We start from the raw sequence: 18,428 nt of genomic DNA on the forward strand, positions 1-18,428 counted from the left end.
ACAAATATAGAATACAAGTTGAGCATATGAAAATACTACATAACTATGCTGAAATTATCAGATTAGATTAGATGAACTAGGGCGTGAATTTACCTCGCTAACAATTTGATCTATTGTGTACCCCGGACTGTTTACCAGTCAGGCAGCAACGACTTTGTAAAGTGAAGCTACCTGCCTGGAGGCTATGCGGCTTACCTACTCTGGCTTTAAAAAGTTTGATTGTAAGTATTGTGGTCTTTGTTTATGTATTCTCTCGCATTCACAAAGGACGTGTTCGGCGGTTTTCTTTGGCTCTTTACAGAAGCGACAAGATCTGTCGAGAGTTTCTTCGATGCTCTTCGAGTGGTAGTCACCAGGCAGTGTCCAATAATAATACCTGTAACTCTCCCGCCTTTTTTCCCAGATGATCGGCTTGTTCATTGCCGTGTACTCCGGTGTAGCCAGATACCCACATAATAGTAACTTTATAGTTTGCTCCCATTAAGTTCAAAGATTCAATGCAGTTCTCTATTAGTTTGACTCTATTTTATGAAAGTCAAGTGCTTGCAGGATAGCGTATGTTTCCACCTATAAAATGGAAGGTTTTGGGCCCATTGGGATAGCGAGCTTGGTTCCTGGGTCATATATTCTTGCCTCTACATGTCCATCTTCCGTTTTCGAGTCATCAGTGTACCATACTAACGAACCTCGTGGAAACGCAATCTCTGCATTTGTCCGTTTCTGTCGATTTGTCATTATAATTTTATGGTTTTTGGTGAAGCTTAGTTTGGAAGACATGGTGTCCGTGACCATATCTGAACACCTCACGTTCTTTTAGAGTGCTAAAATGGCCAGTGAGGTCGCAGGGCCTCATGTTCTATTTCTCGTATACTTTTATTGCCCACTTTATTGCTTCACTTTCTATGAGGGTCTTCAAAGGGGGCAAGTCTAAAATGACTTGTAGTGCTGCCGTGGATCATGACCATGTCGCGCCTATTTTCTCCCTTTACAACTTGTCTAGAGCTTACTCCCCAATTTTGGATTTTATCCTTGGCCACCATAGGTTGCACAATGAATTTGTTTATCCAGTTCATCATTATGCCCCACGATGTTGTTTCTATAGAAAGTCACCCGAGTTCATTCTGAGGGCTTTTGGAAAGTATTTGTTCTTCCTAGTGAATGGAACTAGGGTGGTCTCTGAGGGATATATACTCAGACCTTCACTGACACACCATCTCTGAGCGATTGTTAGTATAGATTGTTTTTGTTCACATACGATACCATCTTGCTTACTCCGCATAATTATCGCCAGATCATCGATGTATCCGCATTGGTTGGATTTATGAGATGATCAACTACTGACCGTAGTAGTGGCAATAGGGAGCCACTCTATAGGCATCGTTCTCCCATGACATCGGCCATATTAATAGCACCAAATCTTTGTCTTTCAATTTTTTTTAAAGATTTACTCAAAGATGGTGAGCTGCGCTGTAGTGTATTCATAAGACAGATGAATACCTTGTCAGACTAAAAAATTAGTCATGAGACGCGTGAAATTTTTATCAACAATCCGTCCACTCATATACGAGGATGTATTGAAAAATTCTTAGCCTACTATAGAACCAAACAGAACTTCAATGTCAAAATATTTTATTACTCAATATATTCTCCTGTTAATTGGATACATTTATTACAGAGAACCTGCAACGTCTCTATACCTTTAAAAAATATATTTCTTCTTGCTCTGCAAACCAGACCTCCACAGCTTTTATTACCTCCAGGTGTTTAAGCCGTGCCCGGCGCCCATGTGAATACTGGGCACTCATAGATAACGTGATCTGCATTTTCCTCCATGCACCAACGACACTCCGGATCATTCGTGATGCCCATTGTGTAACGGTTACGTCTTACATGGCAGTGTCCGGTTAGAAGTCCGCTCACTAGTCTGATTTCGCACCTATTTAGGTGGAGCAGTTGTTTAAAGAGACGAGCGGGGTCCATCTATATGGGCCTTCGCTTGTCTCATGCCAGGCATCTCTATCCATCTCTGCCTAGCACGCCTTGCGAGAAGGCTGCTGAGAGATGTGACAGCGTTTTTGGCCACACCAAGGATGGGTTCGCATATCCCAGTCTGGCAAGTTGCCTTTGTTGCCCGAGTAATCGGGCACCCAAACGAGCAGCTATCACTCACCCGATTTTGAAGGACTCTCTTACACTTTATCACTAGCCTAGAGCATACCTTTTCGGCCGTTATAGCTTGTATGGCAGCTCTGCTATCTTAGCAGATCGAAATTACTGTGTTCCTGTGGCGTTGATTGAGTATTGCACGTCCGCATTCCATCACAACGAATTCCTCGGCTTGGAACACGGTAGCGTGTTTCTCCATAATTCGCTTATTCTCTTCTTCAAACAATAATCACTAGCAATGTTGCGGTATGTCTTCTCTCCTTAAAACGCATCAACAACATGGCTGACACTTTGTTGTCATAACTGCTCAATAGATGGCAATTGCGTGGACCTCGTGCTCCCCAAGAGTATACCCAGTATTTTCATTATATGCTAGGTAGATACTAAACGCACGCCCTGTGTATTCCTAGAATTTATTAGGATGTGTCTCAAATATTCTAGAACTGTGCTAAAGAAGTTACAATATGCATACCGGGTGTTATTTACGATAACAAGGTATATACTTATGAGTTAAGTTTTATTTAAAGAATAAGTATTTGTTTTCGAGAGTACCTATTTTTGTTAACAAGAATATTTCCTCGTTTGTCCATTAGTGTGCAGCCACCTTCATATAAATTTTTTTGTAGAAATTTTCCTTTTTCGAATTTCTGGTAATGTTTGGTAGGTATTAATAAGCTTTGTACTGGATTGAATACGTTTTTGTATATGGAATTTTATTCATAAATGAAGTAGAAATATGAACATAAAACTTTTTAATCAGATTTATACATCTCATCATCTAAAAACCAAGTTTTATATTTTAATAATACACCATTCCAATATTTTATAAGTTCTTCCATTGTTTCTCCATGACCTCCGTATTCTGGCGGTAATATATCTTTGCTTACCACTTCATATAACTTTTCGTATCCGTCCGTATGAACTTTTATTCTATTTTTCAATTTTTCGCTCATGAAACTCTTGAATATTGATAAAATTACATTTATTGTGGGCTGAAACAGAAATAGCATATTTTTTCATGCCAACTCTAACGTCTAATTAACAATATAATAATAATCTAAAACATAGTGATTGGCAAGATATTGATATTAAGACACCATTAAACAACTATAAATACAAATGTTTGGCTGATAATCTATAATGGGGAGCACAAAATAATAATAATAATTCAATTTTCATAACTTCCCTATCCCCTGGCAAAAGGGTTAAAATGCAAAAAACACATGATGTATAATTTACGGAGTAAACGGGTGAATGGGCATTCTACCACCATAACCTCTTGTCCCGTTCCGGATTTAGGTTGTGGGTCTTATTCAAAAAATAAGCTACAGACTTCCTTGGCTAGCGGCAATCACAGCGTGACGCCGAGTAAGGGTACTTTGATAATCAACACAATGGAGGCGCAAGTCAATGTGCCTACGACCACGAAAGCCGGATTACCTAGGAAGTGTATGAAATGGACCAGTGAGTTGAATTCATTCATAATGCGCTCCTATTACAGAGCAACCAACATTGAGACCGATATGACCACCTACGCCATTCATCGTGATTTTGTTAAGAAGTACCCAGAATTGCAGCATTTAAAGGAACAACGAATAGCTGATCAGAGAAGGAGTATTGTGAAGAACAATACGATGAAACCTACACTGGCGAACATGAAGATAAAATCACCAGCAATCGGACTATACATGATTTAGACAATACCAAACCAAATATTGTCAAAGTGTCACTCGAAATGCACAAGCATTAGCGGAATTAGAGAGCTTAATCCCTATACGTCGGTCGTCCAAAATTACTTGAGCTGAGGAACAACAAATACTCTAATAACATCCTAACATCAATAACAGGAGTTGACTTATTAATAGTTAGCAATAGTAATAGTTAATAATAATTTGACAGATGTAGCACAGCGAAAATGTGTAAATAATACCGGCTCTAAGCTGAGTAATGCATAAGTCGTTCGTCTCTATTGGTCTGATATGTGTACACAATACAATTTACAATGTATACTATACGCAGGCATCATGCAAAGGGAATGGCAAGATTTAATACACATGTTAATCTTCCATCTAACCAATTCTAGCCGCTTATCTATGCAAAAGAACTTTCTTCAGTCTCAACTATAAACTTATTAAATAATTTAAAAAGATAAATTTAGTTACATATACTTATTAAGCAAAATTGCACGTACTTAAATTTTCATGAATTCATACCACACAATTTAATATCGTCGTGGAGAGCTTTATAACCTTTGACAGCTAAATACGTGAAACTTATTTGAAAAAGCGCAGATTTATGGTAAGGCATAGTTAACAGATTTTTGTATCTTACATGTACAATATGTATTATATCACTCAAATAAACAGATGTCGAATATTTTAGCACTTTCTTAAGAAGACACTTAAAATGAAGACTGGCAACATTCGATATTTTTAATCAATAATACATTTTGGCACAAATATGGTCATACTTTCTTCGCTCGAAACTAAATCTACGAAACACGTTTTGTACATATAGCACACGATTTTTCGATGCTATGTCCAGACAAGGATAGTAGACAACAATACAGTAGGTAAAAATAGACAATACTAAAAATTCACAAAGCTTTTTCCTCATATAAAAGAGTTTCATCTTTCATGTTCTTTAAATCTCAAGTCTATATATAGAATTAGTACTAAGTTCTTAGCATTTTATTACCAATGTCTCACTGCCTAACTCCAATTTTAAACAGCAAAACTTCAGTCTCATTTGCATTCAGCTTTAAATTATGTTCAATGGAATATTCAGAATACTTGACAGATCTCTATTTAGGTGTGTAGCTGCTGCATTTGGATCTACAAGATCAAAGTAGTGTAGAACCTGAGTATCATCAGCATATGATTGAATGTGACAGTATGAGACACTGTCACATATATCGAAGACATATACGAGGAACAAAAGTGGGCCTATTATTGAACCCTGCGGCACACCCGACACTATTTCGCCAGCCTCACATGAACTCTGATACGTACGAACTCTCTGCCTTCTTCTTGTTAACAAGATTTAAAGAATTTACAAGATATTTCCTCAAACCCCAGATATTTCAGCTTTGCACAAAGATGATCATGATCCAACACTTCAAATGCCTTGGAGTAATCCAAGGAGTCGGATATGACAGCCTTATCCTTATCCAATGTTGTTATTATGTTGTCAGTGGATTTAACTTTGCAGTTACTGTGCTATGCTCTCTACGAAACGCTGACTGAAGCACGCCATTTCATAAATACTAGTTTGATGTTTTCAGTTATTAAATAATTCCACCATTGACGTCGCATCGTTGAACCTATAAAATTCTAGGGCTTGTTGTGGACAATTCCTTGAAATACATATTGCCGTCTTATCTAAAAAATTAAGTTCCTCCTATTTTGTGTTGTGATTAATTTCCAAAGAACTGAACTTATCCACCTCCCTAACAGTCTATTATGCCCTTATTGAGTCACATTTCCTGCCCTTCCCTTCTGGGGTACATGTGGTGCGACTCAATTTGAGCGACTTTTCAAACTACAAAAGAGAGCTGTTAGATATTTACTCGAACTAAACAGCAGATCTCTTTCCAAAGGCTTCTTTAAAATATTAAAAATTCTGACTCTTCCTTCCTTATTCATCTTTGAATCCGTTTGCCTAATTCGTAAGCACGCTTCTCCAATTTCAGAAAGGTCGTTGCTCGGCTATCCACTTAGGAACGCGGAGCACGACCTTCACCTACCTACTCTACGTTCAGAATTAATTAAGGGTTTAATATTTTACAATGCAAAAAATGCACAATCACTTGCCAATTGAAATCAAATCGACATCATCTTTTCCTGTATACCGTAAGGGCATATTTACTGGAATGTGCCTTCTACCTACAATTATTCAAAATATTTTGACCTTGCAAAATCTTGTAAATTCTGATAAAATCCAGCATATAACTTTGTCCTTTATATAAAATGTTTTTCAAAATAAAATACCACCCAATAGAAGATAGAAGAGTTAAAAAAAGAATAAATTGGAAAACTCTGCATTACTATGGATATATTCAAGTAACTTTCAGTCTTATATAATAGCTGCTTCCCATTTACATCAAAACTCAGATAATTTTCACTTGAGACCTACTTTTTACCAGCAATCTGCACAAGCTTAGGACCGTGTGCTTCAGTGAGTTTTGTGAACTTAGATTTGAAAGTGAGGTTGAGGACATCACGTTGTCAGATGTTGTCATCAAAATAAACAAGTATACAATACTAAATTATTGCAAACAGTTATTATTTAAGTTTTGTCTTTTCTTTCGCTGTGAAAAACAGACGGTTGGATCACCAATGATAATGATGATTTTATGGGGTTATTGAGAATTTCAACTCACACTACGCGTTCCTTTTTTCACTGACGTCATTATCTGAGTATGAGTCTCAGTTCACTTGAATGTAAATGGAAAGCAGCTAGTGATAAATACTAACTGGTGCATTGATGAACTCGAGGTTTTTAGGTCTAACATGGTAATTTTGCCAACAAAATACTGCCTTCTTGATCATGCTCGGTGTAAATTCTTTGGCGTGATCGAAATCCATACCGTAAAGATCAAATATCGCTATGACGCCATAAATTTGAGCCGGTATGATATTTTCTAAAGATGCGACATCCATCATCATATTTCCAGTTTTGAATACATTGTCTTGGGTGTGAATACATGGGTCGTGTATAGCTGTTCGTACAATAACTACCAGTCTGAAATAAAATTAAATTTACTATCAATGGAGATGGTAGATATTAGAAGATCCAAAAAAACTAACATGGTCCGTTCTTTATATATTGTATTGGGGCTATTACGTGAATTGTAAAAATAAAATAAAATATAAACAAATACGACTTTGCATTATAAATTTCTTTATTACTTCCTATGTTGTATAATCATTAAAATGTCGAAAAATATGAGAAGTTCAAAATTATGCCATGGTCTTTTGTTTATATTACTTGTTTTTCTGTTTATACAAATAATGAGAATTATTTAACAGGGAGTCATCAATTAATGTCCATGAATCAATATTGAAAAACTTAATTTCTTTGTTTTGTTTTTAACATATTTCAATAGAAAACTACAAAGAGACGTTTCTTTTAGAGAGAGATAGAATGACAACAATGTTATATGAAAAAGTGTCTGTCGAAATGTGTTAAATAAGGGTGGCGCCACATTTGCATCCGAGTAAAGTTTAAAGGAAGCGCCAAATATTATTTACCTACCTTCTGCATAACTATTCACAATTTTGTACAACATAGGCTGTTGAAAATTTCAAGAATTAACTATATTTTTTAATTTGGCATATTCATCTACAATTGCTACATTCATGTCATACCATTTGTTTACAGTAGCGCCAGTTTGCAATGTTTTTGAACTGTTATTTATCGTATACAGACGCTCTCTCAACTTTTCTCCCATATATCTTTCTTCTTTCTACCATTTTCCACTTTCTACCCGCCATGAATTATTTTTTTTTGCAATTCAAATCAACTACTACTTGGAATAAGTATTTTCATTAATTTATTAATTAGACAGGTTAATAACAAAACATTAAAAATTTCCATAAGAATTTTAGCTTATTCCAGTAATCCAAATAATTTCCAATAATTTCCTTTTAGATTGAAATATGATATCTGTTTGGCTGTTTGGCGCATATGATTGTTTTGTTTTCTTCTTTTTTTTTCATGATCTTCTGATCTTAATGGTCCTCCTAGGGATCGAAACGTTTTATTCCCTCTCGCCAGTTGATTTTCCAGGTTTCACCTCCTTCATTTGTCATTGTTACTCCCAGATATTCGAACTCCTGGATTTTATCGAATCTATACTTGTCGTCACTTTCAATTGGTTGCAGCTATAAGATCCCTTCCCATCTCCATATATTTGGTCATTTGTTCATTTATACGCACTTTCTTTTCAAAGAGTTCGAACGTTTTTCTAGAACCTTTTCCGTTCCACTTATATATTAAGTACCACATCATCTGCGTATGCTAGAATTTGTGTTTTGTTATTGTAAATCATCCCCTAGATTCGGTTGCCACTACTTCACAGGATTATTTCTAATAAAAGGTTAAAGCCATATTCATTAAAATTCTTTCCGAAAGCACAAAAAATATCTCTAATCAATTTAATTCGACCACGTTTATCACCTAATAGTTGAAATATTTGAATATAAGAATGATAGATAGCCTCAACTCCAAAAATTTCGTTTGAATTAATTTGAAAAACTTACTTATTATCCTGTAGTTTTGTTAATGGCACAAATACTCCTAATTTCATTAAATCCTGGATTTCTTTCAGCTCTGGATTTCTGTTTTGGAACCATTCGGGAACGTTCCTCCTCATAGTATAATAATTAACTAATTTCTTCTTTGTTTTTTCCATATTATACTTACATCCTCTTAAGAAGGGTAATAAATATTGATCCTCCATTCTTGCATGTAACTTAGCCTGGTCTTCTGTTAACCATTTTCTAATTTCTTCCAAACATTTTTCTCTGTGTTCGTTGGTTTCATTCAAATTTTCTTTAGCGAAATGTTTAGCTTTTTCATCATTGTTTAAAAGTAAATTTTCTATATCAATAGCTTCCATTATAAAAAGTTGGAGTCAGTAACATGATTCAAGTCGTACTATAAAAATGAAATTCTAATCTTATCTGTGTTTTATGGACTACAGGTTTAAATTTAATGAGTATGTAGTTTTTGTTTCACGTTTCCTATGATGGATGATAATATGTCATGAAAAGTTAATTGGAGAAGTTCATTTTCAAGGATGTACACGTATTTCATAATAGAATGTCCCAGCTAACATAAAATTTGCTAAAATAATTTAAATTAAAATAAAAGTTCTTTAGCATCTATTTATGATAGCTTGTTTCACTTGCAATACTAACCCGAAAAGTTTCTTCCCTTGCAGTTTTAGAAATATTATTGCATGGTACTAGATCAGGCGAGTACAAAGGTTAGTCCATAACGCAAGTCATCTCGTACAATGCATCTAAAAGATTTGCACGATTCACTTCAATTTATCCAAATATACCCTGGATTATACATAAGATCTCACATTGCATTGCAACTTCAAGGTTTCTTGTGTTCCTCAAAACCTCTTTGCTTGATGCAATGTAAAACGCAATATGCCTTGATCAAAAGAATGCGCAGATGAAGTCCGGTTGATTGTTTAAATCACTTGCAACATTAACGGCTTCTAGACAAGAATTTTTTAGTTATATTTTATATGTTTTTTCGTCCAATTCTATAGCTTAACTGTTGAGAATTGATCAAATTGACAGCTGACCCGACCTATCCCAGCCTCACACTATTTTGCTTTATATAGAGTCAAAGTTGGTAACCAGGTTCATGTTAATTTAGTTAAGTTAAACGATTCAAAAGGTATGTTCATTTTGTATTATTATTTTGGTATTCAAATTTTGTCGCCACTTGCCAAAACTTTGTTCATTAATTTTCTTTCACAAAATTGTAAACAAACAAGTAAGTTGCTTTTATATAAAGTCCTGAATATTTTTCTTATTAAAATTGTAAAAGTTAGATACTGACTTTTGTGTACATTAACAGGTACCTTTTGAAACTCTGTTCAATAAACTAAACATTTTGTCAACTTTGGACTTCATCATTCCTCAACAAAGAACCCAAAACCTACAAACCCACTGAAAATAACAACATTAACTCATGTTTCCCCTTGTTCTATCTAGTTAAGGCCTAGCCCGCCTGGGTACTCTCTCCTGTCAATCAGGGTTCAAAAACAAGGCATCAGCAGATATAATTATTGCCAGGGATCCACAGACTACTTTTTTCTTGTTACTTAGATGTTAAAAATTTTGTTTATGTTTACATATGCAATTTTGGTTAATAGCAGCCAAAATGCAACGACATAATGTCAACCTATATACAATATTTTGACCTTGCAAGAAGTTGTACTTTATTATTTGCAAGCATCCTTCGCCCACTACAACCTTTTAGTTCAAAAATATGTATGAACTCCAGTATCTATTCTAGAACTGGAATTTCTTCCTCCTCATCACAATTTCTTCCAGATATAATCTCATGAAGCTAAATCCAAATACTTCCCTGATCTCCCTTATTTCCTAAAACTTCTTCATAGGAATTCTCATTTCTTTTTAAATGGAGACTGAAGATATTCTAATATCCTGGCATCCTATCAAGCTTTTTACATAATAGACAATAAGTCATATCATTTAACTGTATATTGAGTGATTTAAAATTAGTGATTGATAGACGTTCTCAAGTAGGATCATTCAATAACCATTTATAGATATAGACTAGCTTTTGAATATCTACTATTTTTTTTATTTAGATTCTTCTAAATGATCTCTTATCTCTCTAATAATCCCACTCTGACATTGAGATTCGTATCAGAAGTAAATGAAATGTAGACAATCGAGAATGTTTGATAAGACCCTACAAATATCTATTTAAAATTGATTATACTCAAGTGCAAAGTACATTTAAATAATTCAAGCATTTTGTTGTCAGGTAGAAGTGAGCAGTATTTTTTTATTAGATATTAATGTTATAGTCTATTTATTAAAGAAAAATAGTAAACCAAAACAATGATCAGTGCGTGATGAGCACGTGAAAATCCCGAGCGAAACGCGGCACGGCAATATGCCACAAAATAAAAAGCCGCATCGCTGAAGAAGCCTATGTATATGTATGTATGTAATGTATGTATTCCTAAAATCGCACGGAAATGTGTAAAATAAATTATATTAGACAATGTGTTACATTGTTCAAATAGCAATCGGAAATGTAAATATTTGAGATATCAATTGGTATGCGGGGATAGCGGGGCGAGGGGAGGGTATTGTTTTGTCTTAAAGTTTGACTTTACAAGAATAATATAAGTCGATTTTGTAATAAATACATTTTAAAAGTTCCTAGATACTTGATTTTCGAAGCTTTAATTAGTAAGATAATATGAAGATTATTATATTTTACGATATGACTGTTACCTGAACGTTGTTGTCTCCACGAGTTTAGATGGCTCTCACGAACGTCAAAGGTTACAATAATCCGTCTCTCTTAGTTACATACGTATGAGAGACATGGACTGTGACGACAAGTGAGCGGATTTTGAACTGCATGGGAACGTAAGATCCTAAGAAAGATTTTGGCCTTGATGGCTAGAAAGATGTGTGGAGGATCCGGAGGAATGCTTAGCTGAGACAGATGTATGGGGACCAAGATTTGGTGGCGTTTATCCGGGGAGCGCGTCTGAGGTGACTGTACACATGGAGAGGATGCTTATTGATTGATATCCGCTCAGAGCCATGTATGGAATTCTGAAGGACGGCGACTGAGAGGAAGACCGCGCTTTCGCTGGGTGGAGGACATTATTATGTAACATTAATTATGTTAAAGACGTATCCTTTTTTTTTTCATTTCATTGTTAAGTCAAAATAACCGAAATAACTTGGCAATGAATGAAATATATTTGTATGATAAGCAATTTCAACACCTTTGTTTGGTTATGGTATTTTTGTGTAATTAATGAAGATAAATAAGAGTTTAAAATTCAACGTGTGCGTTTGATTTAAGCAGAGTTGAACCTAATACTAATGCACAACACAATAAAACTAGAATATTACAGAATATTAGTTTGCAGATTTGGCAGATCTATAAGTGATTTTCCTATCTATAAACTAAGAAGAATATTTTGATGACTGCCATCACCTTGTTTATATGAATAGATAATTTGAAGAAAACTTTCAAAGAACTGCACTTTTTGTTACTTATATAGAAATATAAAAAAAAGAAATATGAAGACCGGGACAATAATACAAAAAAAGCAGAAGATTGGAAGCACAAAATAGACTGAATAATGTGACTGAGTATATGTGTTTTTTCATTTGTGTAAGGAATAAATGTTTAGTTTTATTTTATTAACCAATTTTTTATTCATTTTCCCCAAACTTCATGTTAAGCTCTACTTTGAAGAAACTTATATACATACATACATACATATATATATATATATATATATATATATATATATATATATATATATATATATATATATATATATATATATATTATTCAGTACTATTAATTATATTATTAATTAATTATATAATAATTAATAATAATTATTAATTAATTAATTTAAATTTAAGTACTTTTACGTCCATATTTATATTGTAATTTCAATTCTCCTATATTTATTACACTAAACAAAGATGGTGTCCATTCGATATAAAAAGAGTTGTTGGTGTTATCACTTTCGTCTACAGTGGATTGTCCAACATTCAGAAAATATATAAATGGACATAAAAATGATTTGTCCACTTCTTCATTATTCTCATTATATTCTACATAGCCTTTTTGATCGTTGTGAACGAATTTTTTGGAAATCTTCAATTTTATCTACAAAATTAATAATAAAATGTAATAGTAGTTATTTACTGCAAATAAATTTTGACTGTACGTGAGAGTGTGGAAAGGGTCTAGTTGACGATCCTTACCAACGCAGAGATCATTAGCATAAAATATTCAAAGATGTGAGCATGTACCCGTAAATTTTGTACTTTTTTTATAATTTTTTTTAAGTTAAAGTTCGTCCAACTAGATATCAAGTAGTATTTTATAGCAGCTAATTCGCCTCATTTTGGGACAATGGCGTCTGGGTCGCATTCTCAAATTAATGCTAGGAAAGGTTGGTAGTAATCGCGTCATTTCTGTGAATACAGCAGGCATTGGAGTTACCCATGTAGTGACAAGAGTTTATCCTCTTCCCATTGAAAGTTAACCCAGAACTTTCAAGGGCGGAAGCATGTTTAATGTCGATAAATTTTGACCAAACTGTACGCGGGAGTCGAGTTAACGATCCCAACCAACGAAGCTAATTCACCTCTTTTGAAGGAATTTAGAAAGCAGGGTTAAAGAGCTTAAAACGTCATCTTAAGTGTATGATAAGTGACCATAAGTTGTTATTTTGTGATTTAACCACTGATCCTATTGATTTGACCTTTCTCTTGCCATCCCATTTCCTAATTGGTAGACCAATGGCAGCAGTACCAGAGCTTCCAATAATTAATGTTAAGAAAAATCGACTGAACCAGTATCAACTGATACAAAAATTATATGAGCACTTTTGGATAATATGGGGTCGAGAAATTGAATAAATACACTTGTAAAACATTATCCAATGATATAATGAATTAACTTACTTTTGGAGTGTCAAAAATTTCTTTTAGATGTAAAATATTCATGATATAATAAACATATGAATTTCCATTTTCTACAACGTCATAAACATTTGGAATTCTTTGTTGGAAGCACTTATAAAAATCCTGAAAAAAATCTCAGTTGATGTTTCTAAAGTACTTGTATGGTATATATTACATAAAATCAACTACTACACTTGGTACTTTCAGATGTTACTGGTCAATTACTTCAAATCAAACATTATTCTTTACAAGTTACCCTTATAAATATCCAGAATTTAACACAATAAATTCCACAGCTAACTCAATTACCTCAGGTATTTGCAGAATAGTTGTATTGACAATACCATAATTATCAAACTGCATTGTCTTGTTTATTGACTCCGTAACAAAAGACAACCAATCAATGAAGCCCCATGATACCAAATCGTTTGGTTTTGGTGTATCTTCTAAGACTTTTATTTCAATTGGTAAAATTTTTGGCATTATTCTATGACATCTTTTTAATGATTGTTTCTTTCTATGTAATTTTGATTTCTAAAATTTTAAAAATACGAGGTTATTAAAGTAATATTCAGCAACTATTCAAGAATAGATAAAAATTTATCCATTGAAAAATTACAGAAGAATAATTCACAAGGGAAGATTGTACGCTGATAATTTAGTTTTATTTGCAAATGGTAAAAATACGACTACTACTCAAACGCCTATACAATCCGCTCTGGACAAATTAAGCAGCTGGTCTAACACCAATGGATTGAAATTCACAGAAACTAAACAAAGTGTATCAACTTTTTAAGAAAATACATACAAGAAAGTCCATACTAACCTTAAACAGTCAAAATTTAGAATTTGTGGAAAGTATTAAATTTCTGGACATAACCTTCAATAAAAGCAACATATTAATTATCTGCCAAAATGGCCTTAATCTATTAAAAACAATTGCCAGCCATAAATGGGGCGCTGATTCTATATGTCTCATTTATCTGTATAAGGCTCTCATAAGATAAAGAATCAACTATGGTTCCATTGTTTATGCAGCATTTGAGAAAACATATCTTAAAAGCCTTCACTGTCTTACTGGAGAATCACCCCTTCGACTTCGAAGAATTCAATTGAGTATGAAGATGCAACTCAGTTTTGTTAAATAAAAATAATCCTGTTAACGTCAATATTCAAACAGATTACTTTAAATACTTATTTGAAAACAAATGATTCCCTTCTATGAATAATTTGCCAATATACAAATACCCTAGCACTTGGAGTAGTAGATTTGTTTCCAATTAATATAAATATCCACTCTCCTTTGACACTCCCTATTCCTACCATTAAGGTAAAAATGGATTCTTTCAAAAAAGAATAAACATATTATTCGTTAATAGCACAATCATTTTGTACTTTTACAGAAGTAAGCTTCAAAGAATACCATTTTAATGAACATCGATGCACTTAATGGCCTAGTAGCCACAGTAGTACTATGAATTCACATATTCAAACTATCTACATATAATATCATCCACACTGAAGAACTCTATACCAAACTACAGGCAGTAATAATTGCCAGAAAAAATCAATATAATAAAATAGCTTTAATTACAGACTCTATTCCATCATTCAACAACTTATTAAAATTAATAAAACCATCTGTTTAGCCGTGGAAAAACAGTTTTAAAAATCGTATGGATTAAATAAAAATCTTATAATGAGAATCTAAATGTGAAGCATTTATTGTTGAACTGCGAAAAGTACAAAAACGAAAGACTAGTTGACAACTGCCCAAACAATATAATCACCCTACTTAACTTTAATTGTTATGTTATTTGCAATTGATGCAATGATAAATATAGAAAAAAATATTTTAATCACAAATGAATTTCTATTTTCGCTATTAATATAAAAATTCAAGTCTTACCTTTCTGATTTTAGGTAATACTTTAAGCTTGGATTGTAATCCTGTTACATTCGTCATATAACTGGTATTTACTTTAGTCAGTTCAATATTTTTTGGAATAATTAAATCTACAAAACTTATATTGTATTTCTAGTAAGAGATTAGAATACAATATATTCCAACCTCTGGATGTTTCGCAAGTAAGAATACTCGCATATTCATCACATTTCCCTTCACTCACTAAAGCCCAAATACAAGCATAATAATGAATACATTTTTGTTTTCCATGACTGCATTCATGGTCTAATATTTCTAACACTAAAATTTAAAAAATTTACCATCACTTCATTCATAAGGTACGTAAATAAATTCATGCAAACCTGGAAAATTTGAACAGCCACAATCAAATTTCTCATACACATCTTTGCTATTACCCTTTATAAATGTAAAATGTAAATATCCTAAGGGGTGCTTAGCACTTGCATGGCATTTAACAACTATAACAGATTTAGAGACCCTTTGTACTAATGTTCCTTCTTTCTCAGAATTTAATAAGCACAGCCTCTGTTTGATATAATTTTTAATATTCAGTGAATTGAGAACATCAAGTTTAAGTTCGATAGGAGAAGCTTCGTTTTGACTTTTTAAAGCAGATTTTATGTGTGTACATAAAACTTTATTCGAATCTGTACTAGTTCTTTCCTCTTCATGACATTTTAATATCGAATTATCGAATGAGTTTTGACAAGAATCAACGAAACAAATAGCAACCTCTGAATAATTACTAGTATCCTTATCTGTGCAGGACTGTAGTACTGGAAGCTGCACAAAGCCTCTATAATCAGATCCCATATCAGAAATTTTAACCGAATACACTTGTTTTTCAGTATTGGTTAACAATTTTACGGCATCCAAATCTAACTTAGATTTTTCTTCCGACGGTTTTAGAACTGCGTTACAACTTTTATTTTTACATGTAATACTTCTTGTGCCATTATATACTCCGCAAACTGAACACTTTTTAATGCCTCTTTTTGTCGATTTACCTAAACCTGAGAGTAGTTTTTGAGGATATTCACTAAAATCCTCTGACATGGTAAGTAGAGATGTGTACAGCTGCCTCTTTTGATTTGGAAGCATTATTTCTATTTATTCTTCAGACTAACCTCACTCATGTGTTTGCTATTTATATACAGCATAGGTTAGGGTGTACTTATCTGACATATTCTGTCTAGCAATACGCATATAAAAATTTTGTTTAATAGTTTTCATGATTATTCCGATATTGTTTTAAAAATAATTTAAATTGGAATTTTAATATTCAGCTAATGACTTTCGATTTGTAACATTTTTATTTTAATATATCCTAATTTCATGTCGAAGTTACAATCATTGCTAATAGAGGGATTTAAAAGATTGTGCAAGCCATTTTTATTCCTTTATTAAAACGTGAAATAGGATGTCGGTAATGAAAAAGTAAATGAAATTGTTACATTCACATTTATTTTCGTAGGTTCACATTTCACGGGAGTTTCACAGAAACAAAATTGAAATACATAGTCATAAATAAAATAGAATTTAACATTATTCTTAGAGAAGCAAATTATAGAGTCTTTAAAATATCAACAATTTCCATCACAGCATTTTCAGTAGTAATGTAAATTGGTCCTTCCCTTTCCCCTATGACAGCCTCGCTATCTTCTTCAGTTTTTTCTGGCTCCTCTTTGGGCACTTTGAATGATCCATGTATTTCTTTGGCTTCTGTGTTTTCCAAGATGTACTTTATGTTCTCTTTGGTTACTCCTCCTCCTGGCATGATAATAATTCGATGACCAACTTGTTCTACTAGCTTTTTAATAAGTTTAACACCCATTTGAGCATTCTGTTGCTTACCACTGGTCAAAATTCTTTGGAAACCCAAGTCTATAATAACTTCAACTTCAATAGTTGGTCGTCTACAGAAATCGAAAGCCCTATGGAAAGTTACAGGAAGCGGATGACAGACCCTGATTAGTTCTCGGCAGATTTTCATATCAACATCCCCATTGTCCGACAAAGCACCAAAGACAAATCCATCAGCTCCATGTTTGCGTAAAATTTTGGCATCTTCCTTCATAATTTCGATTTCTTCATGACTGTAAATAAAATTTCCTGGTCTACAACGCAACAGACAATAAACTGGAACATTTTTTGAATTCATATTTTGAATTTGTATCAGTAATCCAGGTGTTGGAGTAAGTCCGCCATCTATTAGTGAGGAGCATAATTCTAATCTATCCGCGCCTCCCTCGATCGCCGCTAGTGCAGATTCGAGACTGTCAACACAAACTTCAAGTTTAACCTTCGACATTTTCACATCTACAAACAAAATAAAGACGATTTACTAATATTTAAGTTATAATTTGAATAAAATGTTATACTCACGAAATCCGGAATATTCACTGAGACAGTAAATTGTAAAATTATGGTGGTAAATACTTTAACTATCAATTATTTCGACGAAATTTGGGAGACTGACATTCGAAAACCTCCACCAGTAAACTTAACTTCGCCGGTATCACCGATTCGACTATGATTCAATTCCCGGCGTGATTCGTGCGCCATGCGCAACGTTCGATTTGCTTTCTTTTCCGCCAAATACTTCTTTTTCAAATCTGCTAATTCTTCTGATACGCGTTGCAAATCAGATTTATATTCGTTTACTTTTAAATCTGCCATATTCAATTCAGAAACCATGCACTACAAGTAATATATAATAATTATTACCGAACATCATTTTAAAAAATAAAATAATATATTAGTAAGGGGGATTAGTGGCGAATACGTATCAGAAAGTCAAGTTACTTTTTTTAAACTTGTTTTTCAATGAGTTTATACGTTGAAAATAATCATTAATGATAAATGAAACTATGTACAACTGAAATCGAAGCATGTGGCAATTAAAATTATTAATAAAAATAAATATAAATTATAGCTCACGGGTTATAACAAATTAAATATGTTGGGGAGTGATGTTAATATTATTTTTTGATAGGAAAGAAAAATGGTGATTTAATGTAAAAGGCGAAGTGGGGGTAATAACTCTAAAATAATTAGAAGAAATGCTTCTTGATTGTTATTTGTGTAATTAATCACTATTA

The 18,428-nt window shown here is 33.3% G+C and overlaps 4 protein-coding genes and 2 long non-coding RNA genes across 6 annotated transcripts in view; 2 read left to right on the plus strand and 4 right to left on the minus strand.

Moving 5' to 3' along the window:
- The first annotated feature begins 123 nt into the window (after positions 1–123).
- On the plus strand, positions 124–7,047 carry LOC130901800 (uncharacterized). The gene is made up of 2 exons (XR_009060327.1): positions 124–221; positions 4,549–7,047. It is a non-coding gene; the product is annotated as an uncharacterized LOC130901800 (long non-coding RNA).
- On the minus strand, positions 2,863–10,654 carry LOC130901797 (retinol-binding protein pinta-like). Its single transcript, XM_057813404.1, has 4 exons — positions 9,090–10,654; positions 8,430–9,015; positions 6,642–6,909; positions 2,863–3,158 (listed from the first exon to the last, which is right to left on the minus strand). The coding sequence occupies exons 2-4, from the start codon at positions 8,786–8,788 to the stop codon at positions 2,919–2,921; spliced, it is 867 nt and encodes a 288-aa protein (XP_057669387.1). The 5' UTR covers positions 8,789–9,015; positions 9,090–10,654; the 3' UTR covers positions 2,863–2,918.
- A 214-nt stretch (positions 10,655–10,868) lies between these two features.
- LOC130901799 (uncharacterized) lies at positions 10,869–12,117 on the plus strand. The gene is made up of 2 exons (XR_009060326.1): positions 10,869–10,898; positions 11,833–12,117. It is a non-coding gene; the product is annotated as an uncharacterized LOC130901799 (long non-coding RNA).
- Positions 12,118–12,222: 105 nt separating this feature from the next.
- On the minus strand, positions 12,223–16,646 carry LOC130901801 (uncharacterized protein C2orf42). Its single transcript, XM_057813405.1, has 6 exons — positions 15,669–16,646; positions 15,472–15,606; positions 15,310–15,416; positions 13,710–13,934; positions 13,401–13,523; positions 12,223–12,597 (listed from the first exon to the last, which is right to left on the minus strand). The coding sequence occupies exons 1-6, from the start codon at positions 16,426–16,428 to the stop codon at positions 12,343–12,345; spliced, it is 1,605 nt and encodes a 534-aa protein (XP_057669388.1). The 5' UTR covers positions 16,429–16,646; the 3' UTR covers positions 12,223–12,342.
- A 245-nt stretch (positions 16,647–16,891) lies between these two features.
- LOC130902420 (copper homeostasis protein cutC homolog) lies at positions 16,892–17,638 on the minus strand. The gene has a single exon (XM_057814560.1). It carries the CDS (start codon positions 17,636–17,638, stop codon positions 16,892–16,894), a length of 747 nt encoding a protein of 248 aa, XP_057670543.1.
- The window catches only part of LOC130901744 (cilia- and flagella-associated protein 58-like), a 29,975-nt gene continuing 28,584 nt past the window's right edge, over positions 17,038–18,428 (minus strand). The window contains exons 12-13 of the mRNA XM_057813316.1: positions 17,713–18,027; positions 17,038–17,646 (exon numbers count right to left, since the gene is read on the minus strand). Coding sequence (XP_057669299.1) covers positions 17,779–18,027 — 249 coding nt within the window. The 3' untranslated portion in view covers positions 17,038–17,646; positions 17,713–17,778. The remainder of the gene's footprint in view (positions 17,647–17,712; positions 18,028–18,428) is intronic.

Source organism: Diorhabda carinulata, chromosome X (genome assembly GCF_026250575.1).
Source record: "Diorhabda carinulata isolate Delta chromosome X, icDioCari1.1, whole genome shotgun sequence".
NCBI classification, from domain to species: Eukaryota; Metazoa; Arthropoda; class Insecta; order Coleoptera; family Chrysomelidae; genus Diorhabda; species Diorhabda carinulata.